Source organism: Chiloscyllium plagiosum, chromosome 19, assembly GCF_004010195.1.
Source record: "Chiloscyllium plagiosum isolate BGI_BamShark_2017 chromosome 19, ASM401019v2, whole genome shotgun sequence".
NCBI lineage: Eukaryota > Metazoa > Chordata > Chondrichthyes > Orectolobiformes > Hemiscylliidae > Chiloscyllium > Chiloscyllium plagiosum.
In genome coordinates this window covers 18,646,945-18,673,840 of record NC_057728.1, presented here as the reverse complement: position 1 = coordinate 18,673,840, position 26,896 = coordinate 18,646,945, and the positions used below count along the sequence as shown (strand labels likewise).

The 26,896-nt window shown below is 40.3% G+C and overlaps 1 protein-coding gene across 2 annotated transcripts in view; it reads right to left on the bottom strand.

The window, feature by feature from the left end:
* Positions 1-26,896, bottom strand: part of nup50 (nucleoporin 50) — a 66,733-nt gene that overhangs the window by 10,870 nt on the left and 28,967 nt on the right. For both annotated transcript variants that reach the window (XM_043709228.1, XM_043709227.1), the window contains exons 4-6: positions 18,336-18,519; positions 12,350-12,979; positions 5,162-5,243 (exon numbers count right to left, since the gene is read on the bottom strand). In XM_043709228.1, the coding sequence (XP_043565163.1) occupies positions 5,162-5,243; positions 12,350-12,979; positions 18,336-18,519 (896 nt within the window). The remainder of the gene's footprint in view (positions 1-5,161; positions 5,244-12,349; positions 12,980-18,335; positions 18,520-26,896) is intronic.

Sequence of the window (26,896 nt, the reverse complement as noted above, 5' to 3'; positions counted from 1 at the left end):
CCAAGTCCCTCCTCCCTATCTTTTATCTTAGCCTGCTGGACCAACTTTCCTCATTCCTGAAGAAGGGCTAATGCCCGAAACGTCGATTCTCCTGTTCCCTAGATGCTGCCTGACCTGCTGCGCTTTTCCAGCAACATATTTCCATCTATTAATACACATAGCAGAACAATGTGGTCCCAGCACTGACCTCCAGAGAATTCTACTATAAACCTTTCCCTAACCCCCAAAAAACAACTTAGCTCTAATCTATTTGTGTCCCTCAGACAAATTCTGATTTCATGCTGCTACCACTTTTAATTCTGAATTCTAACTTTGCTGACAGGCCTGGTTTGTTGAATTTTAACCAAATGCTTTTTTGAAGTTCATGTACACCACATCAACCCTTTGTCAACTCAAACTCAAGCAAGTTAGTTAAATGTGATTTGGCCTAAAGTTCATACTGCTTTGCCTCAGTAAAACCAAGGAACTATTAGATTTAGATTTAGATTAGATTAGATTACAGTGTGGAAACAGGCCCTTCGGCCCAACAAGTCCACACCGACCCGCCGAAGCGAAACCCACCCATACCCCTACATTTACTCCTTACCTTACACTACAGGCAATTTAGCATGGCCAATTCACCTGACCCTGCACATCTTTGGATGGTGGGAGGAAACCGGAGCACCCGGAGGAAACCCACGCAGACACGGGTTCTGTATCATCATTTTAAAAATATCCTCTACCTCAGTTAAACTGATTGGCCTATAGTTGCAGGCTGACCCTATCACCTTTTTTTGACCAAGCATAGTGTATATTTTTATTTTGCTGTATTTTACTGTGGACTACAATAGGAAAAGATCGGTTCTAAAAAATACTAAGAATGGTTGGGAGGATTTCTGTACTTTTCTTTTTAAAAAAGGCAAGTGAGCAGGCACTCATTGTAAGTCGTGTTTATACACCTGCTTGTTGTGGAAGTCAAGTTTGCAGATGAGCTGCAGCAAAAGGGTATATAAAATGCAGCTGATTGGTCTGTGGACCAGTGACCAGTCAGTGATGAGAGAAGTCTTCTGTCTGCAAATAACTGATCAACTCACAGATGGCTGGACAGCTTAGGCATGTGAATACTTCAGTGAGAAGCCACTACAAACTTTAGATAATGTGCTGTTTTGTTCTGCAGAGAGAGAGAAAAAAAAATCACAAGCCTGAAGATAGTCTGCAAGGATTGTGAAGGTTTGTAGCTCAGGTTGAGGTTTAAGGTGTAGGTTTGCTCGCTGAGCTGTAGGTTTAATATCCAGACGTTTCATTACCTGGCTAGGTAACATCATCAGTGGTGACCTCCAAGCAAAACAGGAAATGACATCATCACAAACCCCAGGAACCCCATCCAGGACAAACATATAAATAGAAAGCAGGAAACAACAGCTCCGCTTCACTTGGAGGTCACCACTGATGTTACCTAGCCAGGTATTGAAACGTCTGGATATCAAACCTACAGCTCAGCGAGCAAACCTACACCCCTGAAGATAGTCTATTTACTTTCCCTTGCTAGTTGCTGCAAGTGGTGACTTTATATTAATACATCAGAGACCATTAGAAGTATGAAACAGACACCCTATGCCACCTACAAAGTAGTTAGTTAAAGTATCTAGAGAAGGGAGACAGAAGCAACATTCCAATCAGCAAAATGATCTCAGCAATTGCTGCAGACAGGGAACACCGAATGCTTTCCTAGTCTTTCCCTAATACTCATTTTCACGTGTACGTATATAACATGTATTAAAAAAAAAGGGTAACTGACAGAATTATTATAGTTTGGAAGGAGGCTATTCAGCCCATCATGCCTGTATCAGCTCTATTTTCTAGTGCCACTCATGCCTTTTCCCTATATCCCTGCACACTGGAATTATCCAAAAGAAAGCCATCTAATTCTTGCTGAATGCCAAATGAAATTTACGCAGTCAGTGCATTCAACACTTTTGCTGTGTGGAAAAGTCTTTCCCTCTCATCACCCTTGCTTCATCTGCATACAGTCATAGAGATATACCACAGGGACGCAGGCCCTTTGGTCCAACTCTCCCACGCTGACCAGATACCCCAACCAATCTAGTCCCACCTGCCAGCACCCAGCCCATAACCCTCTAAACTCTTCGTATTCATAGATCCGTCCAGATACCTTTAAAATGTTGCAATTCTACTAGCCCATTCCAAACACACCACCCTCTGCATGAAAAAGTTATCCCTTAGGTCTCTTTTATATCTTTCCTCTCTCCCCCCTAAACCTGTGCCCTCTAGCTCTGGACTCTCCCACAAGGAAAAGACCTTGTTATTTCCCCTATTCATGCCTCTCATGATTTTATAAACCTGTATATAAAATCCCTCAGCCTCTGGCGCTTCAGGGAAAACTGCCCTAGCCTTTCAACCTCTCCCTATAGCTCAAATCCCCCAACCCTGGCAACATTCTTGTAAATCTTTTCTGAACTGTTTCAAGTTTCACAACATCCTTCCGATAAGAAGGAGACCAGAATTGCACACAATATTCCAAAAGTGGCCTAGCCAATGTCCTGTACAGCCACAACATGACCTCCCAACTCCTGTACTCAATACTCTGACCAATAAAGGAAAGTATACCAAACGCCTTCTTCACTACCTACCTGCGACTCTACTTTCAAGGAGCTATGAACCTGCACTCCAAGGTCTCTTTGTTCAGCAACATTCCTAGGACCTTACCATTAAAGGTGTATAAGTCCTGCCAAGATTACAAATTGTGTTAGAACAATGTCCTTTTGTTTGAGCTTCTTTTACAAATGGAAACAGATTCATCCCAGGCCGCTCACGAGTTTAAAAAGCTCAATCTGATCTTCTCTCAGTTGTCTCCTTTTCTAGGTGGTCAGTCCCAACTTCTTCAATCTAACCTCATAGCTGATGTTTCTCAAATCTGGGACTATTCTAGTAACCCTTTGCAATGTATTTGCATCTTTCCTATAACGAGATGCCCACAACTGTACACAACACTGCAGCTGATGTCTAATGAGTGTCTTGTGCAAGTTTAACATCAGTTCCTTGCTCTTGCAGTCTGTGCCTCATACTTTTTATAAAGTGGCTAGAGTTTTAACTTGTGAAATTATATGCTGGCGGTTCATAATTGTTTACTTGTTGCTGGAGTCTATTTGAACAAATAGATATGTACAAAACCTAGTCCATGCCTTCTGCTATCTGGTATCTGAAAGTTAGGTTAATTATGGAATAAGTGTGTACTTTTAAAAATTCTTTTAACTTTTCTGGTGACTCCAAAAATAGCTTGATTTCCAGTGCAGCATAACAATAAGTGCTTGTAACTCTCCTGTCCCTCTGGTATGACCCCTGCATCCAAGGAAGATTTGAAAATAACACACTTTTCACCCTAGTTTCCCTCCAGTTACTTGGTCACAACGTGTCTACTCCTGTGCCTTTTCAGATTTAAATACATAAAATGTAAGGAAGCAAATTTACTGTAGCTAAATTTGCTGACACCACAAAAATTGGGAAAAGGCAAGTTGCAATGAGAAGGCAAACAGTTTAGAGAGATACTGATAGGTGAAGTGGGCAATTAGTAATTGGAGTTATTAGGTGAAAAAAAGTGTGAAGTTATTCATTTTAGAAGGGAGAACAAAAGATTTTATTTAAATAGAGAAACACTGCAGGAAGCTGGAACACAAAAGGGACTCGGAGGTACTTGTGTACAAAACACAAAGCTAACACACAGGTGCAGCAAATAAATCAGGAAGGCAAATGGAATGTTGGCCCTTATTTCAAGGCATTGGAAGTTTAAGAGTAGGGATGTCTTACTTCAATTGTAAGGAGCAGATGAGATCACACCTGAAGTACTGTGAGCAGTTTTGATCTGTTTATTTACAAAATATATTATTTCATTGGAGGCAGTTCAGAGAAGGTTCATTAGGGGTGATCTCTGATATGGAGGGAATTTCTTATGAGCAAAGATTATGCGGGTTGGGTCTCTCCTCACTGGAGTTTCGAAAAAATGAGGAATGATCACACTGAAACATATCCCCTTAAGGGGTTTGACAGTAAATGCTAAAAGGATTAGATTAGATTAGATTAGATTACTTACAGTGTGGAAACAGGCCCTTCGGCCCAACAAGTCCACACTGCCCCGCCGAAGCGCAACCCACCCATACCCCTACATCTACCCCTTACCTAACACTACGGGCAATTTAGCATGGTTTCCTCTTTGGACTGTGGGAGGAAACCGGAGCACCCGGAGGAAACCCACGCAGACACTGGGAGAATGTGAAACCTCCACACAGTCAGTCGCCTGAGGCGGGAATTGAACCCGGGTCTCTGGCGCTGTGAGGCAGGAGTGCTAACCACAGTGCCGCACAAAGAGGGGATGTTTCCCCTTTTAAAACAGTTTAAGTTCAAAGGGCATAGACTCAGAATTAGGGGTACCACTTAAGGCTGAAATGAGAAAGAATTTCTTTCCTCAGAGGGTTTAGTGTATGTGGAACGCCTTGCCAGAGAGCGGAGGACAGAGTTCTTGTGTACAGAACAACATTGGTTATCTGAACAAGACAGGTGGGGATTATTTTGTTCAGATAACGGATGATGTTTTATGTGACCTCGAGGTCTTGTTTGGATAGTCCAAAATTAGGATAATTGACATTCGGATAACAAGGTTGTTCTGTATATTTAAAGGTTGAGATACATTCTTGATCAGTAGACGAAATCAAAAGGTAATGGGGAAGGGCAAGGAAGTGAACTGAGGAATGTCAGATCAGTCATGATCCTATCGAATGGGGAGGAGGCGCGGTAATTTCACTCAGTTGGTCGGATGGCTAATTTATGATAGAGTGACACTAATGGGGTGGGTTCAACTCCCACACCAGCTGAGGTTACCATGAAGGATTGTCCTTCTCAACCTCTTGACCCAGAGGTTTGGTGACTCTCTTTCAAACCATCACCAGTTGGTTCTCTCTAATGAGAAAGCAGCTGTATGGTCTGGCACGACTTAGGCGACTCAATGCTTTATTTGGAGCAGGACCAATTGAAAAAGTTAAGCTCTAAATTAAATTCCAGAAAATTACTTCAGTACTAGTCATGAAAGACAAATGAAATAGGTATCAGGAACAAAAACAGAGTGGAGTTGTAAATAAATTGAAATTTGTTTCAGAATAAAATGACATACTTCTTGGAAAAGATTGCATCCTCTTCTTTGACTTCAGTCACAATTGGTTTGGGAGGTTCTTCATTCTCTTCATCTTTTTCGCCTGATAATAAATGGAGGTTAAAAGTTTAAATGCATTCTCACTACAACTGAGTATTAGGATCAAACCTGAAAAGCAAAGTTATAAAATGGACGCCATCACCCACTGCAGGAGTAATGTGTGCAATGTCTGGATGTGGGCAAGATGTGGCTTTCTTTACTAATTAAAATAGTAATATGGTGATTTAAAAGAAAGTCACATCTTGGATATGGGATCACTGGAAATGACAGCATTTACTGCCTATTGCTCAAAAGATTTGTTTGTATTTTACTGAGCAAAGTGGGAGCATGGGGGCTGTGCATAATCTCCACTGTAGCAGATTCCAAAAGGAATTGCCTGAGAAATGTACTTTCCTCTGAACAATGTCTTTATGCCTAGAACCCTCCAAAAGTATTATTTTTTTTAAAAAGTACTTAAAATATCTAACTTCTCCTGTGTAATAAAAAAAGGTTTATACTCAATTGAACTCATCTGTACATCATCCCCACCCCGCAGAACTACACCATACCCAGACCCTGTCACAGTCCACCCATTAACCTCCCCCTTGCCACTCCATACTTCCCACAGCTTTCCCATTCTACCATCAGACCTAAACCCACCATATGCTATGCCTCATCAGAGCTGGCCAATCTGCCACCAGACAACTCACCCATTCCCTTTGTCAGACTAAACAGTTAAATGTAGAACGTTTAAACGTGGATGGATATCCACCACTTCAAGATAGAGTGAAAACAAAGAGATTGGGGCTGATCACCAAGCTTACATGGTTAACTTTAAACTTGTAATTTTTGTTCATGATTTAACATAAAAATGCAACATTCTTGGAAATGGGAAATTAAACCGGTGATAGTAAAGGGACTGAAGCAGTAAGGGTAAGGAAGGGTAACATATTAGCCATGGAGTTATTGCTCCAATTAGCAATACTACATGTTTAGAATAAGGGCAGCTTTCTTGTTGAAAACATACAAGATTCTGAAAAGGGAGACACTGAAGCTTACTTTCCAGACGAGAGAATCTCGGTCATGGTGAACATCCTCATGATAAAGGGGCAGATTATTTAGGAATGAGTCAGAGAAACTTCTTCACTCAAAGGGCTATAAATCTTTGGAACTCTGTATCCAGATGGTGTGGATGTCCATCACTGAACATAAATTTAGATTGAAATGGATCGATTCACTGCTTCAGAGTCTAGATTGGAGACTTCACCAGTTTCCTCATTTCCCCTCCCCCCACCTTACCCCAGTTCCAACCTTCCAGCTCAGCACCATCCTCATGACCTGTCCTAACTGCCAATCTTCCTTCCCACCTACCCACTCCACCCTTCTCTGACCCATCATCTTCATCCCCACCTCCATCCACCCATTGTACTCTTTGCTACCTTCTCCCCAGCCCCACTCCCTCCCATTTATCTCTCCACCCCCACTCCCTCCCATTTATCTCTCCACCCCAAAGGCTCCCTGCCTTCATTCCTGTTGAAGGGCTTTTGCCCAAAATGTCAATTTTCCTGCTCTACTGATGCTGCCTGACCTGCTGTGCTTTTCCAGCACCTGCAGTCCTCACTTTTGCCTGTTTCAGGTAATCAAAGTATAAGGGAAACAGACATGAAAATGGAGTCAACACCAAACATCATGATCATACGGAATGAGACAGCACGACTCGATGGGTCAACTAGTTTATTCCTGCTCCTATTTATGTGCTTATGTGGCAGTTTGTAAATCCACTGCTGTACATAATTTTAATTCAACTAAATTTAAACTCAATGTATTAAAATTTGACATTGACATGAGCATTTTTAAAAAAATAAACAAACACACACATCAGAAGGTACAATGCCTGAGCATTTACAAGATTTTTGCAGCAAATTGCATTCCCAATATATAACCTGTCGTCAAGAATATATGGCCAAAATGCACTGCACAATCAAACACATTGGGAAATATTTTCCCAACTTATGCCAGCCATACTGTTGACTGCTTCAATGTAGAATTTTCCTACAAAAATAAACCACAAATGTTCAGTAAACAAATGGCCATTCGGTGTAACAGGGTATGTTAATACTTTACATCACCTTCCTCCCACTCTCTCATCAGAAACCATAACATTATCTTTTTACCTTACATATTCATCTAACTCTGCTTCAAATTTATGGCATTCACTTCAAATACACTATTGTAGCATTTTCTACATGCTCACAATTCTAACTTTGAGAATCAACATATTAGTCACTTGCTTATATTTATGGATCCTCATGCTGCCTCTCCACAGTGGAAACATTTCTCTCCATGCCTACCCAATCTTAACGTATTTACCCATATCTGCCCTTCGACTACACTTAGTCCTAGTTATCCACTAGGGACAATGGCATGGACATCCCTTGGATAACAAAAGTCACGAGAATGGGCCAAAGGAGTAAAATGGGATTTGGGGCTGACCGAGTACAAGGATTGGTGGGTAGCAAACTAATAAGGATTGAGCCCACTCCTAAAGGAAAGGATTCCAGCCTGTTCAATCTTTGCTTATTAGGTACAATTGGATCTAGCATGCTTCAGTCTTTATGGTGTCTTCTCCAGGTCCTCTATAGCATTTTATATGGAGACCAAAATGATACAGTAAACAAAAAGTGATCAAAATCAAAGTTCCAAAGATATTTAACCTCCAATATCTCTGCTTTCAAATTTGATTGCTGTAGATATAATCCGTAGTACTTAATTTGCTCTTTCCAGCCTTATTAGTCTGCATTGCTACTTTTAAGTGGTGTGTATGTGTACCCCCTGATTCTCCTGGAATTCTATCTTAGTAAGTTGGTTCCTTATTTTTCCAATATGTATAAAAACTCACACTTATCTATAATGAGATCAGCATGCTAATTACATAACCACACTGCAAGTTTATTAATGTCTTCTTGCACTTCGGCCAATCTTCTGCTGTATTAACTGTTGAAATTGCATCTTCAATTGTAGCATCCAAATGTAAGTGGCCTGTAGTCTCAGCACATATCATTACAAAACATCACTTCCCATTGCTTGCCATTTTCAGCAAAGGCACTCCACATTTAAACTCACCCTATTTAGCGTTGCACTTTAGGATGGATAAGTTCAGTTTTAACCTCAAACCCATGGCTTTCAGGACCCAATTTTGGATCCAACTTGCCAAATAACCCTGGATCCCATGAATTTTTACTGTCTTTAATCAGTTTCCCTATATGGGATCTTACCAAAGGCCTTGCTGAAACATAAAATATATATCTATTGCCTTACCCTCATCCAAATACTAGGTCACCTCCTCAAAATTCCTCCAGATTCGTCAGGCAGGTCCTCCCTCTGCCAAAGCCATGCTGACTATCCCTGATCAAACCTTGCCTCTTCAAATGGAAATTAATTTTCTCTTTCACCATCTTCTCCAACATTCCTACCACCAACGCTGGACTCAATAGTTCATAGTTCACTCATCTATCCAATCAGTTTCTGATCACTGGCAACTCCCTTGGTTGTTGGGTAGTGGAGGTTTCCATTGCAGTAATGCAATGTCAAGGGAAGATGGTTAGATTCACTCCTGTTGAAGATAATCATCGCTTGGCACCTAAGTGCAACATTATGGATTAGATTAGATTAGATTCCCTACAGTATGCAAACAAGGCCCTTCGGTCCAACAAGTCCACACAGGCCCTCCAAAGAGTAACCCACCCTGACCCATTCCCCTAATCTCTTTTCACCTCTGACTAATACATCTAACACGATGGGCAATTTAGCATGGCCAATTCACCTGATCTGCACGGAGTCAGAGAGACGTACAGCATGGAAACAGACACCTCGGTCCAACCAGTCCATGCTGACCAGATATCCCAACCCAATCTAGTCCCACCTGCTAGCACTCGGCCCATATCCCTCCAAACCCTTTCTATTCATATACCCATCTTTGGATTGTGGGAGGAAACCAGAGCACACAGAGGAAACCCACGCAGACAATGTGTAAACTCCACACAGAAAGTTGCCTGAAGCGGGAATTGAACCCAGGTCCCCTGGCGCTGTGAGGCAGCAGTGCTAGCCACCGTTCCACCCCCAAAGGATGTGGAGGTCTTGTGGTGTATGGGCATACGTTGTATCAATATCGGAATGGAGATGATGCTGAGCATGCACTTCTGACTTTATGACAAAGGGAGGTGCTTAATCAAACAGCTGAATGTGTCTGGGCCCAGAATGCTGCCCTTAGGAACTCCTGCAGAGATGTCCTGTGATGGAGATAATTTACCTCTGTCAACCACAACCTTTACGCTAAGGATGACTTGAAGGGTAGGTCCACCTACACACCAGTTCTTACCAATTCAGCTTTTCCTGCAGCTTCTTGATGCAACATATGGTCAAATGTTACCTTCATGTCAAGTGCAGTTATTCTACCATGGTTCAGCTCTTCAGCACATGTTTGGACCAAGATTGCAAAGAAAGTGAATTTCAGAGCTGATACCTCGTGATTGATGCAAAGTTCAGTCAAAACACAATGACACCAAAATACACGTGGACCTGACTCTTAAAAAAAAAAAAGGGACATTAGGGAATCAGATGAGTTTTTGATTCAATCAAAAATGGATTCCAGGGCCTTGTTGGGCGAGCTTTTAATGTTAGATTTTTATTGCAGATTGTGCAATTCAAATTCAATAACAGAATTCTAACCCACGTCCTTGGTTTTTTTCCAACTTCTGGCACATTATTCCAGGGAAGACCAACACCCAGACCATTCCTAACAACTTTGGAGCTGTTCTGGTTGACCTTAAGAAGCAAAAAAAAAAGGTCTAACAGTGACAGAAGAGGAAAACTCTGCAAGGAGCTGTTCCTTCAGTCATAGACTGTTTCTGCCCCATTTTTGCCAGGGGACACACCCCACATCAGATCACACATCAGGCTGAGAAAAGAAAACATTCCTGAATGAAAAGCACCCTGCTTCTGACCTCCACTTTCATACGAATTCCAGAGGCGAACACAAGATTTGTGTCAGCTAAACCTAACTCCTTAGCTCGAGCTTGCTTTCCCTTTTCCTTGTGATCAGAACTTGAGAGTCTAGTCTGTCTCTATCACATTTAAGTGAAAAGGTAAAAATTGTTATATTAGCTCTGCTGGTATTTTTATTAAATTACACAATTTTTGAAGTCCTCAATAGATTGCTTATCATGTTTGTTTTTACACTCATGCCATAACTTTTTGGAATTCTGGCACCTGCTGCTGGGTTTCCTCCTAAAGGGAATGAGACTCAAGTCGTCAAACTGTTTTTTTTGAACAATTAGAAAAATTGGGTTACTTTTGCCCAACAGATGTGGGAAGTTTTGGAAATGCTCAGCTTGTCTAGCAGCACTTATACAGAGAGATTCAGGCTTTAGAAGCCATGTGGCAGAACTAAAAGAAGATTGGGGACCTGAAACCTTGACTGTTTTTCTCCCTCCAGAGTATTTCAGATCTGTCGAATCTATAGTATTTTGGTCTATAGACTGACATGAGGCATTTGAGCGATTAGCTAGTTTTAATTTTAAAATGATTAATATTTATCACAATGCGACATGTATTTTTCCTGCTAACAAAGCTCAATTTTGTGTATACAGGTAACATTACTACATTTGCATGTCCTTGGGCTCAGTTTATAAAATGAGTAATTGATCCATTACACAAAATATTTCAACATGTTAAGATTTTAGCTAAAGCTGTCTGGACACTGGTTTGAAAGAAAACACAGGTGATAACTGGATACTGTACAGGTCGAATTGAAAAATACCTTCAAACCAGACCATTAAGAGATTATTTGGATTTGACAGCAAGCAACTGAAATAAAGTGGAAAAGTACGTGGAAAACAGTCCTAATGCAAAAACAGCATGTTTTTACTGAGGTAACTACGAGACACAAAATTGCCCAATGGAAGAATTGTCCTGTTGGGTCATCACACGGTGCCACCTGAAGATGTTTTTCTGTATAATGGAATGTTTGGAAAAGTACTGAAAGTACCACGAAATGATAACACAGCATGCAATCTTAAATTCAGGTTAGTATTAATATTATGGACTTTGCCCTGTTCAGTGGCATTTACCTTGGGCTGGGATTTGCAACTGTAATAAGGCAGTGAAACTTGTCAACTTAAAGCACATTTGTTACTTACTGTTGAACTTCACCTTGGACTAAATATTTCTGCTTTATGTAGAGTTTTATTGTTACATGCCATCGCATCCACTATCAACCACTAACATATGCTTATGCCTTTCTTGCACTTATATTTCCACTGACTGATTTCAACATGTAACAACAATGTAGTTTTTTTTTGTTCACATCTTTCAAAACCTGAATGTATGTTGTTAAACTATTGACTAATGCAGTGGGTGGCCTGGAATAGTAGTTGCTGCCATTATTAACAAAGTTATTTTAATGCATTTGTACAATGAAATTTAATCACCATTTGGATTCCTGTTACCATTTACCTATTTTTCCTGATTATCACAGATGTGCTGCCTTAAGAGGTAGAGGGATTTAGGGAGGGAATTCCAGAGTCTCAGTATATGCTTTGGGGAGATGTTGTTCTGATCTGTCCCCAGAAAGCTACAATACTGGGTTGTGGAGGTACAGGCAAATGGGAGGTAACTTAATTGTGTGATAGGCAATTGTTTCAGCAATGCTGGTAATTTAATGAATTACCTAGCACCATGGTGCTACTAAATGCCATTAAATCAGGTGTTCAATATTGTGACAAGCAAGAAAGCCAAATCTTCTGTTTGGACATCGTTCATAAAACACTGTTTGGATACCAGCAAGATTAATTTATAATGCCTCATCTTTCTGAAATTTGCTCAATAGTTCCTTCAGAATAAAACTGAATTGTGCACCTCATGCAAAAAGGCTGATGTTCCTGCTATAACTTATACGCAAGATTAAAATTTGCAAACACTTTAATCTAGCCATTTCTTTAATGATGCGTGGATAAGAGAAAAGAAACAACAGAGTACACTTCATGGCTATTGACAATATAATAATAACAACTATTATTATTATTATTATACCTGACTACTTTAAGACTCGGACTACTAAATTTGTAAGTATAAACAGTTTATTTAAAAAAAAAAGGTAAATAGTATCCATACCTTTGTGCTCACTGCTATTTATTTCTTCTGGTTTTGCTACAGATGCGGTGAAGGAAAATGTTGGAACTCCAGACTTTTCTTGGTTTAGATCTTTTCCAAATAATGAGCCTGAGGTACCACTACTGAAAGAAAAGCCAGATAAAGGTGGTTTTTCCACTGTTTTCCCAAAGAGGAAGCTGCTGTTTCCACTATTTTCTATTGTAGTCTCAGGTTTCATTTCTGAAGTGAGTGGAATAATATCATTGCTTTTAACAGATGAAAAGATGGGTGGTGGGGTTGTCCCTGGTGATGTTTTGGAAACACCAAATGTGTTAATAGACTGCGTTTCTGGCCTCTTGCTGCTTGTGTCACTCTCTGACCCACTATCAGAGCTGCTACCATATTTCTGCTCAATGCTCGTCAAATGCTTCTCGTAGTCCCTGAAGATTGGGGTCAAATCACATAGCGGATTCTCATTGACATGTTTGGTGATCCAATCCCGGACTGAACAATTTAGTGCTGCGAGTTGTTTGTTGTATTCGTTACAGCCCGTTTTACTCCGAGTGTTAAGTTGATTAACACCATTTGCTTTTGTACCTATTTCACCTTTCGCCAAGGGATTTGAAGGAGGACCGTTACACAGAAAAGAACCTACAAAATAAAATTAAATGCTTAATTAGATTGGGAAATAAAAAAGATTATTGCATTATTCTAAGGTCTCCAAGTCTTTATAGATCAAGACTTCCTATCACTTATTTTTTTAAAAAAACAACAGAAAAAAGGGACATTTTCCCCCACAGTAGTGGAGTCCAAAACTAGAGGGTATAGGTTTAAGGCGAGAGGCGAAAAATTTAAAAGGGACTCTAGGGGTAACTTTTTCCAGCCAGAGGGTGGTGCAAATATGAAATGAACTGCCACAGGAAGTGGTAGAGGTGAGTGTAATTACAACATTTAAAAAGACATTTGGACCAGTACATGGATAGGAAAGATTTAGAGGGATATGAGCCAAATGCAGGAAAATGGGACTAATTCAGTTCAGGAAACCTACTTGGCATGGACGAATTGGACTAAAGGGTCTCTTCCCATGCTGTTTGACTCTAAATGCAAGTGGTACATAGCATTTGTTGTGTGCAAAATATGCAGATGCAGACTGCTTAAGTGTGAAGATCCTCAAATCTATTCAATGTTTTTGGATTCCCCACGATTCAAAAATACATGACATACAATCGTGAAAAGTTTTAACAGCTTAAATGATTTCACTGAGTGCCTAATTAGACTAAAATGAAATACATACAACAGATGGCTTCATCTTTTTAAATGATTCAAAGTCCAAAAGCAGTACTATCTGGTGTTGAGATCAAGTTGGGGTTCACTGCATGTGAGAATTATTTTGATACTAGTCTTACAAATGTAGTATTAAAATTTCTAGAATACAAAAACAGAAAGTAAGAGTAGAAGATGAAAATAAATTACAGAGAGTAGAGAACTTGCTCAAATAGGTTAAAACAATGACTGCAGATGCTGGAAACCAGATTCTGGATCAATGGTGCTGGAAGAGCACAGTAGTTCAGGCAGCATCCGAGGAGCTTCAGCAAAATCGACATTTCGGCGAAATGTCGATTTTGCTGAAGCTCCTCGGATGCTGCCTGAACTGCTGTGCTCTTCCAGCACCATTGATCCAGAACTTGCTCAAATAAACAGCTCAAAAGTGACTGGCTGAAATAAATGCCAATATGAGGATGCAATGTTGCCACACATGAGCCAGTGTTACTGGACAAAGTCAGATCTTCGAATGATGCCTGATTTGATAGGTTTTGTTTAATTTTTAAATGTCTCTGAAACATATTCAAGAGCCTGCAGATCTCTTTAATAAAAACAAGTTTATTTCAGAAGAAAAATAAACAAGCTAAACATAGAAAAATTAGTTTTAAAATCATTCTACCAAACGATAAAACAGCTTCAAGCTACTTTCCATCACAGTTACAAAGCAAGGGGGTTGAGGCAAGTTGAGATAAATCACATCCTTCTTAAAAAAAAAACATATTCGCTCTTGGGATGTAGGCAGCACTGGCTGGCCAGCATTTATTGCTTATCTCCAAGTACCCTTCAGAAGGGGACGGTGAGCTATCTTCCTAATCCACCGCAGTCCGTATGTTGCAGGTTGACCCACAATGCCTTTTTGACCCAATAACAGCAAAGGAATGGTGCCAGATTTGAAAGTCAGAATGATGAGCAGCTTCGAGAACTTGCAGATGGTGGTGTTCCCATGTATTTGCTACCCTTGTCCTTCTAGGTAGAAGTGGTCATGGGTTTGGAAGATGCAGTCTAAGGCTCTTTGTAATTTCTGCAGTGCATCTTGTAGATACCTGCAGCAGTGTTGGTGAAGAGAGTCGGATGTTTGTGGATGTGGTGCCAACCAAGCAGGCTTCTTTGTCCTGGATGGTGCCAAACTTCTTGATTGTTCTTGGAGCTGCACTGATCCAGCTAAGTGAGGGGTATTCCATCACACTCCTGACTTGTGCCATGTAGATGGTGGACAGGCTTTGGACAGTTAGGACACAGTTACGCGTCACAATATTCCTAGCCCCTGACCTGCTTTTTTTTTAGTCACTGGGTTTATCTGGCGAGTGCAGCTGAGTTTCTGGTTTAACGTAACCCCCTGGATGTTCACAGTGGGGGGCTTCAGTGAATGTCAAGGGCCCGCGATTAGACGATTTCTTATTGGAGATGGTCAGTGTCTGGCATGTGTGGGGTACAAATGTTATTTGCCACTTGTTAGCCCAAACCTGGACACTGTCTGTGTCATGCTGCATTTGAATATGGTCTGCTTTAGTATTGGAGGAATGACAAAACATGTTGAACATGATGCAGTCATACGTGAATATCCCGATGTCTAACCTCATGACAGAGAGATGTCACTGATGAAGCAATTGAAGATGGTTGGACCTCGGACACTACCCTGTGCAAAACTCTTCCAGAGATTGTCTGGATTTGAGATAACTGATCTCCAATAGGCATAACCATCTTCATATGTGCCAGACATGGCTCCAATCAGCAGTGAGTTTGCCCTAATAGCCCTTGATAGCACAGTAGGTCAAAAGCAGCCTTGATGTCAAGGGCTGTCACGCACACCCAACCTCTCAAATTCAGTTCTTTTGTCCACGATTGAACTAAGGCTGGAATGAGGTCAGGAGTCGAGTGGCCCTGGCAGAACCCAAACGGGGTGTCACTGATTGAGTTATTGCTCAGCAGGTGCTATCGATAGCACAGTTAATGACAACCTCCATCAGGCAAAAGTGAGGACTGCAGATCAGAGTCTAGATTAGAGTGGTGCTGGAAAAGCACAGCAGGTCAGGCAGCATCTAAGGAGCACGAAAATCGACGTTTCGGGCAAAAGCTCTTCATCAGGAATGAAGGGCTTTTACCCAAAACGTCGATTTTCCTACTCTTCAGATGCCGCCTGGCCTGCTGTGCTTTTCCAGCACCACTCTAATCTAGACACCCTCAATCAATTTACTGTCAAATCAAGAGTAGACTGAGGTAGTAATTGGCGGATTAGGATTTGTCTTGCTGTGTACACAGGATATAGCAAGGCAATTTTCCATATCGTCAGGGAGAAGCCAGTGTTGTAAAATTATACTAGAACAACTTAGCTAGAGAAGCAACAAGTTCTGGAGCACAAGTCTTCAGTACTATCACCAGAATGTTGTCAGGGCCCAAATGCCTTTGCAGTATCCAGAGCAGCCAACCATTTCTTGATATCACATGGACTGAATCAAATTGGCTAAAAGCAAATATCTGTAATTCTGGTAACAATTGGAGGAGGTAGTGATGGATTATCTACTCGACACTTCTGGCTGAAAAGTGCTGTAAATGCTTCAGTGAGGCACCCATCTCAACTGAGTCCCCTACAGTTACTTTGTCATGGACTGTGGAGCCAATGAGTCCTTTCCAGTTTACTGGCTTGAACCAGTTTTTGCAAATCTGAGAGCCTAAACCTTTTCAGTCCTAATAAATTTCAAACCAAACTTGGTTTGGAAAGCAGACCAAATAAATCTTTTCTGCTGAGGCAAGTGGTTCCCTGAACTACTTCTAGGAGATAAACGAAGCTCATTTTTGAACTCAACTCTGGTATTTTCTGAATAGAATTAAAAATTGTCATGCATTGTTAGGAACTCTAAACAAAGCTAATGGCCTTAAAAGAAGCACTGTCTGTTGTAAGCCTAGGTCTGTAGTCACTAGTTTTCTGACAATTGTTGGAGTTAGATCATTGTTCCAAGAGGACCCACTGACTTTTAAGAAAAAAAACATTTCACATAAGTAACCAGCACCCATATGTCCCATTTCAAAATGATACTCTTCCTTTCATCACAAAATGTGATTCGCAGTAAAAATAAACAATACTAATCGAACAGAGACCTAGGGATGCAGGTACATAGTTCCTTGAACATTGTATCAACAAGGAGGAGAGTGAAGGTGGCATTTGGCACACTTGCCTTCATTGTTCAGACCATTGAGTGTAGGGATGGAGATGTTATGTTGTAATTGTACAGGGCACTGGTGAGGCCACTTTTGGAATACTGTGTACAGTTCTGGTCACCTTGCTATGGGAACACTTACTAAATTGGAAAAAAAAAGTGCAGAAAAGATTTAAGCATGTTTTTGGGACTGGAGGGGTTGAGTTTAAGGGGAGGTTGGATAAGCTGGGACTTTTTCCCTGGAACGTAGGAGTTTGAGGGATGATCCTATATAGATTTATAAAATCCTGAGGGGCACAGGTAAGGTGAATAGCAAAAGGTCTTTTCCTCACTGTAAGGAAATTCAAAACTAGAGGGCACAGTTTTAAGGTAAGAGGGGAAAGATTTAAATGGTACCTGAGGGGTAAATGTTCACACAGTGGGTGGTACGTATATAGAATGAACTACCAGAGTATATGGTAGGTGCAGGTACAGTTACATTTAAAATACTTTTGGACAGATACATGAATAGGAATAGTTTAGAGAGGGATCTGGACCAAATGCAAGCAGATAAAAGTAATTCAATTTTCGAAACCTGGTCAGCGTGAACCAGTTGGACCGAAGGGTCTATTTTCATGCTGGGAGTGTGAGTGTAATTATACACTGAATTGGAATACACTGTCCTGCAGGAGAACAGACAGACTTGAAAGTTTACACAGCATTAAAATAAATCATCTGACATTGCCAAGTCTGCTTTAAAAAAGATCAATAGAGAGTTTTATAGATTTACTACAATGCCTGGTGTAAGGAGATAAAGATATGAAGAAAATCTTCAAGTGAAAAGTGCTATTTTCATTATTCTTTCATGGAATGTCAGTGCTCGTGGCACGGCATTTATTGCTCACCCAGAGTTGCACTCAAGAAGTAGTGACTGCCTTCCTGAACTGCTGAAGTCTATTCGGTGTCAGTACACCCACAATGTAATTCTATAGGCAGTTGCAGATTCCTGTGTGATTAAACACTAATGTCTAATGTTTCCACAATTTTAACTAGAATGGATGAAAGCAATAATTAAAAAGTCCTAGATGGAGGAGGAATGATAAATTTAATATTGTAAGAGACGGAGAATGGAGAATCTTCTTGATACAGATTTGAAGATAAATTTAACTTATAGGGTTCATAGCTCAGGCAGAAACAATTTAAACATTCAAGATTAGATAGTGAATGAAGGAACAGGCATACAAAAGAATGTGGAAACAAAGTGTCTGAATGCAATTCGAACAACTTGTTCACATGAGTACATGCTGGCAAAGACTGACGACTAAATAACTTGGTTTTCAAGTTGTAATAAGTATTATTCTGCAGAAACTATGAACAGAAAACAATTTATTAAAAATTCATCAACTCAGACCCAATATAAAAACAATTTAAAAAGCAAAATAGTGCCATATTGGAGGATTTATTGCCCAACTTTTCAACACTGCCCAGTATTAAGTACCTTTGCTGAAAAATAAATGGATTCAGCAGTTAAAAGGCATTTGCTTACTTACCCACTGCGTCATTTACATCAGTAGCACAACTGAGGACAGATGTTGAAGAGGATGACGATGGAGTGCTTCCATTGGACAATCCTTGCAGAGGCTTGAAACCAGAACCATTTCCAAATCCTCCAAAACCAGTATTTCCAGTTGAAGACAGACCAGAGAATCCTTTGAAAACTCCACCTCCATCAGTCTGACCCATTTTAAAAGAACAAATGTTAGCATGCCATCTAACATACCAAACTTCACCAATAACTTATTAAAATCTGCACTTGGGTTTCTTATATTTAGGCATTTTTAATCACCCCAGTATTTGGCCAGCTATACATGCTAATGTTGTGCATTTACAGGAGAGGATAAGGCATGGGGGAGACCTTCCAATTTCCTGGTTAGGCAGAATAGCACTAATTAAAATGAATGTCCTGCCCAGTCTCCTATACCCTATGAGAATGCTTCCGGTGATGCTGCCGAGGTTAGCACTACGCAAATTATATGGCTGGCTGGGTTCCTTCATCTGGAATCATAGACGGGGCCTCATTAAGCGGAGGAAGCCACAGCGTCTACAGGCAAGGGGAGGACTGGATTTTTTAGATTTTAGGAAATACCAGTTAAGTTCCCTATTAAGTTACATAGCCGATTGATTGCGGGTCAGACATCGAGGCTGGACATCGAGGCTTCTCAAGTAAAATGCCCACTTATTGGACTCTTATTTTCAGACAAGAGGAAAATCATTATGGATCACTGTAAAAACCCTATAATACTAAATACAATTAAAGCTTGGAATATAATGCGGCAAAACAAGGACAATTCACAAAGCATCCCCCTATACTCTGATAGTGGGAGCATGGGGGTTTCAACCGGGGCTTACAGATGTCACATTCAAACTCTGGAGATCCTGGGGTATCTCCTGTTTAGGGGATCTGTTTAAGGAAGGGGTCCGGATGTCGTTTGAACAGCTGCATCAGAAACGTGAATTACCTAATGGTGATCTCTTTCGATACTTCCAAATTCGAGATTACATACAGAAGACGACGACGCTATTAGATAGTCTTTATAAATCAGACAGAGAACGTAGAGTGTTATGGCCAATGGGGGTACCTTCGGTCAGCACTCTATCATTTATTAGATGATAAAATATTGGAATATATGGACAATCTGCTTAAAACATGGGATCAGGATTTGGGGCTGGAAATCTCCATAGAAATGTGGAATGACATTTGGGAAAATGCCAGAAAAATCTCCATCTGCAACAGAACCCAGGCCATTCACAGGGCACATATAGCACCGGACTGATTGGCAAAATTTAAGGCAAGAGCATCTCCAATGTGTCCCAAATGTAAGACAGAGGTAGGCACTCTTGTACACTGCTTATGGACTGGTCATAAAATCTGTAAATATTGGACTAAAGTAGCAAATTCCCTGACAGAAATCTTGGGAACAGAAATTAGAGTGGATCCAGTATCTCTCCTTTTGGGCTTTGAGCTTGCCTTCCCTAGATGTGCACGGGAAGAGATTATTTTCCATTCTCTCTTTCTGTGCAAGGAAAAATATTTTGGTAAACTGGGTGGCTGAGGGCCCTCCTGGACATTCGAATCGGCACAGAATAATCATGGAATATATTCCCCTTTACTTCCTTACAAACATGGTGCACCAAAAAACCGAATTATTCTATAAAATATGGTAGCCCTTCTAGAATTACTCAGATACAGATATTTTGGCCATTCTATCAAGGGCTTTTATCTAATTTAGACAACGAACTTGGCTGGTCTGTGACCCCTTGGGAGAGGAATCCTGCACGAATACGGGTTTTGTTACGATCTGATGTTAACACATTCCGAGCATGTACTTTACTAGTCAATTTCTGTGTTATCCGTCGTGTTTTCTTTTCTTGAGTAATGTAAGCGATTTAAATCATACACACTGGTTAGCTGTAGGCTAGATTAGTAGTAAGTTGAGTTTTGTCCTTTTTCTTCTTTTCAGTATCTCTTCTTTTGTTTGACAGATTTTGGCTATTATTTATTTAAGATTTAATTGTATATCAATATTTATACTTGGTTTTTTTTATTTGTAAACTTATAAAAGCTAGGGGTGGAGAAGCACCCTATATCTCTCCTTTTGAGCCTACCCATTGTATTTCCTGCAGACGCGCACAAGAAAAAAAAACACATTTCAATATTCTTACGTTCTTTGCAAGGAAGAATATCTTGCTAGGTTGGATATCCAAAAACCCCCCAGGCCTGTCGGGTTGGCGGAAGATTGTTATGGAGCATATTCCCCTGGATCTTCTCACAAATATGGTACACCACAAAACTGAGAATTTTTACAAGACATGGCAACCCTTTTTGAAATACCTGGACACAGCTTTATCTGCCACACTAACAAGGGCTTTTATATAGCCGTAACGATTGTGTTTCACGGAGTCCAATATCCAGGGAGGAGGAACTGTGAATGTATGAGTGTTTTATTTGGCTGGGCTGAGTTATTACTATTTATTTGTTTGTTGTTGTTAGATATTTATGTAGTTAAATAGCTAGTTTAGGTTTTTTTCAAAACTTCTCTATATATGTTTATACATTCGTATAGGAGGGTGGGTTGGGGAATTTTTTTATTATTTGGATTTAGTTTTGTACTGTTTTGAATTGCATTGTTTTGTATTTGCTGTGAGATTTATATATTTTTTATAAAAAAACTTGTAAAAACATGTTAAATTTTCAATAAAAATAAATCGATAAAAAAAATCTGCACTTGAACTTTATGCGCAGAAATGCTTGAAACTCCACCTGAAGTCAACATTAAATTATTAAAATTAACACACTTTTGCATTGTTCAAGTATAACTTGTATTTTTTGAATAATTAGACTCGTGTATCATGCAACCAATTAGTTACAAAAATTCAGATTGTTCGTGCTATTAATGGAGAGGTTCCTAAATTGTTTGTAGGTTTTAGTAACAGATATTATAGGAACTAACAAAATTTCCATTAATGTAGAAATGTCTCAAGGGGTTCATTGCACAACAGTTGTTAAGAGGTAACACGACAAGTAGAGAGAAACATGCTGAAAAGGTTACACTTCCAGGAAACTTGAAACAAGGAAGAAAACAAAAATTAAGTAGTATTTCAATATCTACATCATAGACGCGAAAGAAGGAACTAGGAAGCAGTTGGAAGGACCAGAACACATGGAGATCAAAATGTGACATCAGCATAGGTGTGACTAGCGAGTAGGAAGCGATCATTTTTACTTTCTAGTCTCCGGTTTATGATAAATAGTCTGTAAAATTAATGCATGTCAGGGCAGCTTGGCTACATGGAATGCATGTCCTAGATCACATGGCAAGGTTTGGAAGCGACCCACTGTCTAACCAACCATATGCACAGGAACACAGTCATCAGCTTTCCATCTCTTTAAAAAAAAAAAAATCCATTTGCCCCTATTCAATGTTTCCTCTAAGATGACCAATCTTTTACTAAATGCCAAGATTATACAATCTACACCACAAATGCACGTTGTGTAGCAACCTCTGGTCGTTCCATTCTACCCAAGGCTTTTTGGAAAACCAACAGCACAACAAGTACAGGCTCCCCTTTATACACCTTACTGACTCGCTCAAAGAATACTCAAATTATTCATCTTCGAACAGGGAAAGAATAGGGCAATGATTGAATGGGGTGAGAAGAAAGGAAATGGATAATGAGAAAGGAAAAATGTGACAAGAACAAGGATGCATTTCAGAAGAATTCCTTAATCTGTAAAAATGCTGAGAATCTCCAACCCAAATGTTGACCGAAAAGTAGCACGTATGCCAGTCTACAGAAGAAAGGAAGTTAAAACAAGTGGGGACAGAAGCCAGGACCACAGGCAGAGAATTAGACAAACCAGAGAAAAATCAGACACTTGAGAGAGTGGAGGCATGCTCATATTATTAAACTTGAGACATCCAGTGTCACAGGAGATCAACTAATGTAGTATTTATTAAAGACTATTAATTGTCAGCTTTCACAGAATTGGGAATACAACTGTGAAACGTAATCTTAAAGCACCAATAAAACAAAATCACGTAATACATTAACTAAGCTTTTGAACTATTCACCAATAATGGCATAAACACTACCATAAAATTGGATTCAAATATTCACTGCAGAAATTAATTGATAGTGAATCATTTAACAGAATTTAAGTTTTAAATTTTAGCTGCAAATTGAAACAGATTATTTCTTAATGCCTTCATTAAACAAAAATCAAAAATCACCATTTGCATTTTGAAGTAATCTTATACTCATTCATGTTTTAGAAATGCTGCTTTATTTCAATCATTCTAAAAACGTTCCTAATAAAAAAAAGGTACATTGGTATTTTCAGGACCATGTGACAACAGCAACACTCAACCACTGGCATGGCAGAAGACAGAATGCAGCAGATGGCAATAACACTGACAACTTCTTTAAGCTTTTAAAAGGGCACAAAAGTGGCAATGGAGCTTCCAAATCGCAGGCAATGTTACAAGAGATGAATTAGCAATTCAAAGTTTCGTGTATATGCAGGAAATCCAGCATCGTTCCTTTGTTAACAAGCAATTTGCGAACTTGAGTGATGAATATTGGCCAGGACATCTCTCTTGCTCTGCTTCAAAATAGGGCCTTCAGAATCCTCGTCCCAACTTAACAGGACCTTAAAGTTATTCAAACACCGAGGAGACACCAAAGAGGTGTAACTAGATGGCCAGAAAAAGGGAGAGTTTCTAGATTCCAGCATCAGTCTGCTAATCAAAAGACGGATTGTCTGGTTTGAAGAATAGCCATAAAAGCAGGCAACCTAACAATTGCAGGCTGAAAAAAAAAAGATTGAGCACAACCTTGCTGCAGTTGAATTATAATAAGACTCAGCTGACACTGATATAACAGGGAACTGAAAATGTGTAGATAGTGTTGAAATTCCTTTCATTGTAAAGAAGGTAAACCAATGCTTACTTTCAATCAGAACGTGGAGGTGCCAGTGTTGGACTGGGGTGGACAAATCAACACCAAATCTCACAATGGTATTACTTGAATGAGGCAACTACAATTTTAAATTGTATGGGGAATTTCTACAGAAATCCCATTCCTCTTTGGAGGAATGCAATGTTTCTGGTGTTGGAGGAAAGACTATTTTTGTAGTGCTTTTAAAGTTTCATTAAAAAATTTATAAAACAGATGTAAATTCATGACATTGAAGAATCCAAGAAATCAAAGTGAAATTGACCTTGATGCTGTAATTATAGGCAAGACAAAGTTGTCATAGTCCCAGAGGGCCACAGGGCTGCTCTCATTGGATATGAGACAACTGGTGGGGTTTAACCAGAAGGTCACCATGCCTCAGGCGAGGTTGAGAAAGCTGGACCTTTACAGTAACCTCAGCCAGTGTGGGAATTGAACTCATGCTGTTGGCATTACACTGCACTGCAAACCAGCCATCCAGCAACTGAGCTTGCCACCCAAAAGCTAAGCACAACTGACTGACTTAGATAAAAATTGACATCAGACATAGAAACTGAGAAAAAAAAAGCATGATCTAACTATATGATAACTTAAGAGTCACGAGTCTAAGCCAAGTAACGACATGCACGGTTGGAGGAAGAGCGCCTCATCTTCCGGCTAGGAACCCTCCAACCACAAGGGTTGAACTCGGATTTCCACCAGTTTCCTCATTTCCCCTCCCCCCAGCCTGTCTCAGTCAAATCCATCAAATTCAGCACCGCCTTCCTAACCTGCAATCTTCTTCCCGACCTCTCCGCCCCCACCCTAGTCTGACCTATCACCCTCACCTTGACCTCTTTCCACCTATCACATTTCCGACGCCCCTCCCCCAAGTCCCTCCTCCCCATCTTTTATCTTAGCCTGCTGGACCAATTTTCCTCATTCCTGAAGAAGGGCTAATGCCAGAAACGTCGATTCTCCTGTTCCCTAGATGCTGCCTGACCTGCTGCGCTTTTCCAGCAACACATTTCCATTCCATGAGATCTAACCTTGCTCACCAGTCTCCCATGAGGAACCTTGTCAAATGCCTTACTGAAATCCATATTGATCACATCTACCGCTCTGCCCTCATCAATCCTCTTTGTTACTTCCTCAAAAAATTCAATCAAGTTTGTGAGACATGATTTCCCACACACAAAGCCATGTTGACGATCAGTCCTTGCCTTTCCAAATAGATGTACACCCTGTCCCTCAGGATTCCCTCCAACAACTTGACCACCACTGATGTCAAGCTGAATGATCTACAGTTCCCTGGCTTTTCCTTACCACCTTTCTTAAATAGTGGTACCATGTTAGCCATCCTCCAGTCTTCCAGCACCTTATCGGTGACTACTGATGACAATTATCTCAGCAAGGGGCTCAGCAATCACTTCTCTAGCTTCGCATAGAGTGCTAGTGTATACCTGATCAGGTCCTGGAGATTTATCCATGTTTATACGTTTCAAGACATCCAGCACCACCTCGTCTTTTTTCAAGATGTCACCATCTATTTCAAACATTTTATATCTGCCATGTCCTTCTCCACAGTTCGCACTAATGCAAAATACTCATTTAGTATCTCCCCACTTCCTGCGGCTCCACACATAGGCTGCTTTGCTGATCTTGAGGGAGAGAACAGGGCCCCTCAGTTATCTTTTTGTCCTTAATGTATTTATAAAAACCCTTTGGATTCTCGTTAGCCCTATCTGCCAAAGTAGATAGGGTAATCGAGAATCTTCCCTCTAAAATAGACTTACAGCCTTTATAATCTAAGGATTCATTCGATCTCTCTTGTCTATATGTGACATATGCTTTCTTCTTTTCCTTAACTAAAATGTCAATTTCTCTAGTCATTCAGCATGCCCTACATCTACCAGCCTTTCCTTTCACCCTAACGGCAACATACTGCCCTCTAGACTCTCTTTATCTCATTTCTGAAGGCTTTCCAATTTCCAGTCATCCCTTTACTCGTGAACATCTGCGCCCAATCAGCTTTTGGAAATTCTTGCCTAATACTGTCAAAATTAGCCTTCCTCCAATTTAGAACTTCAACTTTTAGATATGGACTATCATTTGCCATCACTGGATGCAAGCTTGCTTGCTGAAGTGGAAAGTTTGTTTTCAGATGGTTCATCACCATGGCAACATCAGTGAGCCTCCAGTGAAGCACTGGTGGTATGGCCCATTTTTCATTTATGTGGTTAGGTTACCTTGGATTGGTGACATCACTTCCTGTGGCAAAAAACAAAACTAAATGTCATTTACAAAATACCTTGCAAGAACTGTAACAACACACTACATTGGACAAACAGGCAGAAAACTAGCTACCAGGATACATGCACATCAACTAGCCACAAAAAGACATGACCCACTCTCACCAGTATCCTTACATATAGCTGAGGAAGGACACCACTTTGATTGGGACAACACATCCATCCTTGGGCATGCCAAACAGAGACACGCACGAGAATTCCTACAAAAATGGCATTCCAACTGGAACTCTATCAACAAATGCATGGATTTGGATCCCATTTACCACCCCCTGAGAAAAAGAGCAGGAAATCACCACAGGAAATGTCATCATCAATCCAAGGAAACCTCAACAGAAAAAACGTGCCATAGTTCCAGTGCTTCACTGGAGGCTCACTGATTATGTTGCCTAGTACGGTGACAAAGCATCCGAGAACAAATCTTCCAGCTCAACGAGCAAACTTACATCGAGAACTCCAATCTGAGCTACAAATCTTCTCAAAACTCTTTTCCATCATTTTAAAACTAATAGAATTATGGTCACTGGACCCAAACTGCTCCCCCACTGACACTTCAGTCACCTGCCTTGCCTTATTTCCCAAGTGTAGGTTTTGTACCTTCTGCAGTAGATACATCCACATACTGAATCAGAAAATTTTCTTGTACACACAAATTCCTCTCCACTTAACACCATGACTTTAGTTTTAAAAGCAGAATTTATTTACAAGATTACTGAATGAAACACACACACAACAGAAAACCGAATAACTTATCCTATCCAAAAACCCAGGCTATCCCAACTTAATGATGCTGTTCCAAATACTTGCTACAATCCCCATAAACAGTCCTTGGCACAAAAAGGTAAAATCAAACACAAGCTCTAACAGGATAGAAGTCAGAGAGAGAGAGTACCAGCATGGACCAGCTTCTGTTTGTCCAGCTGCCTTTCTTTACACTACCTACTCAAACCAAACCAGAGAAAAGCTGAGCTGAGAGAACTGGCCACTTCCCTGTTATTGTACAAGTGTTTTATTTAAAACTGGAAAGCCTTCTGCCTGAGGCAAAATGTTAGCTATTAACAAAACCCTATAACCCTTTACATCCAGACTTTTCAGAGTCTGTCGTCATTTATGACCTCCCTGAAAAGAAAAAGCCAAGGACTGCATAATCTTATTAAAGTAGCAGCTACGTCACATGTTCCACAGGTATTTAAAGAAACTTCAAATGTTAGTTATTCCAATGCTAAATCAATTCAGAATGGACCAAGATAGTATGCAGTAGTTTTTCATAAGGAATAGCCTGTACTGCTTTAATCACAAGAATGCTA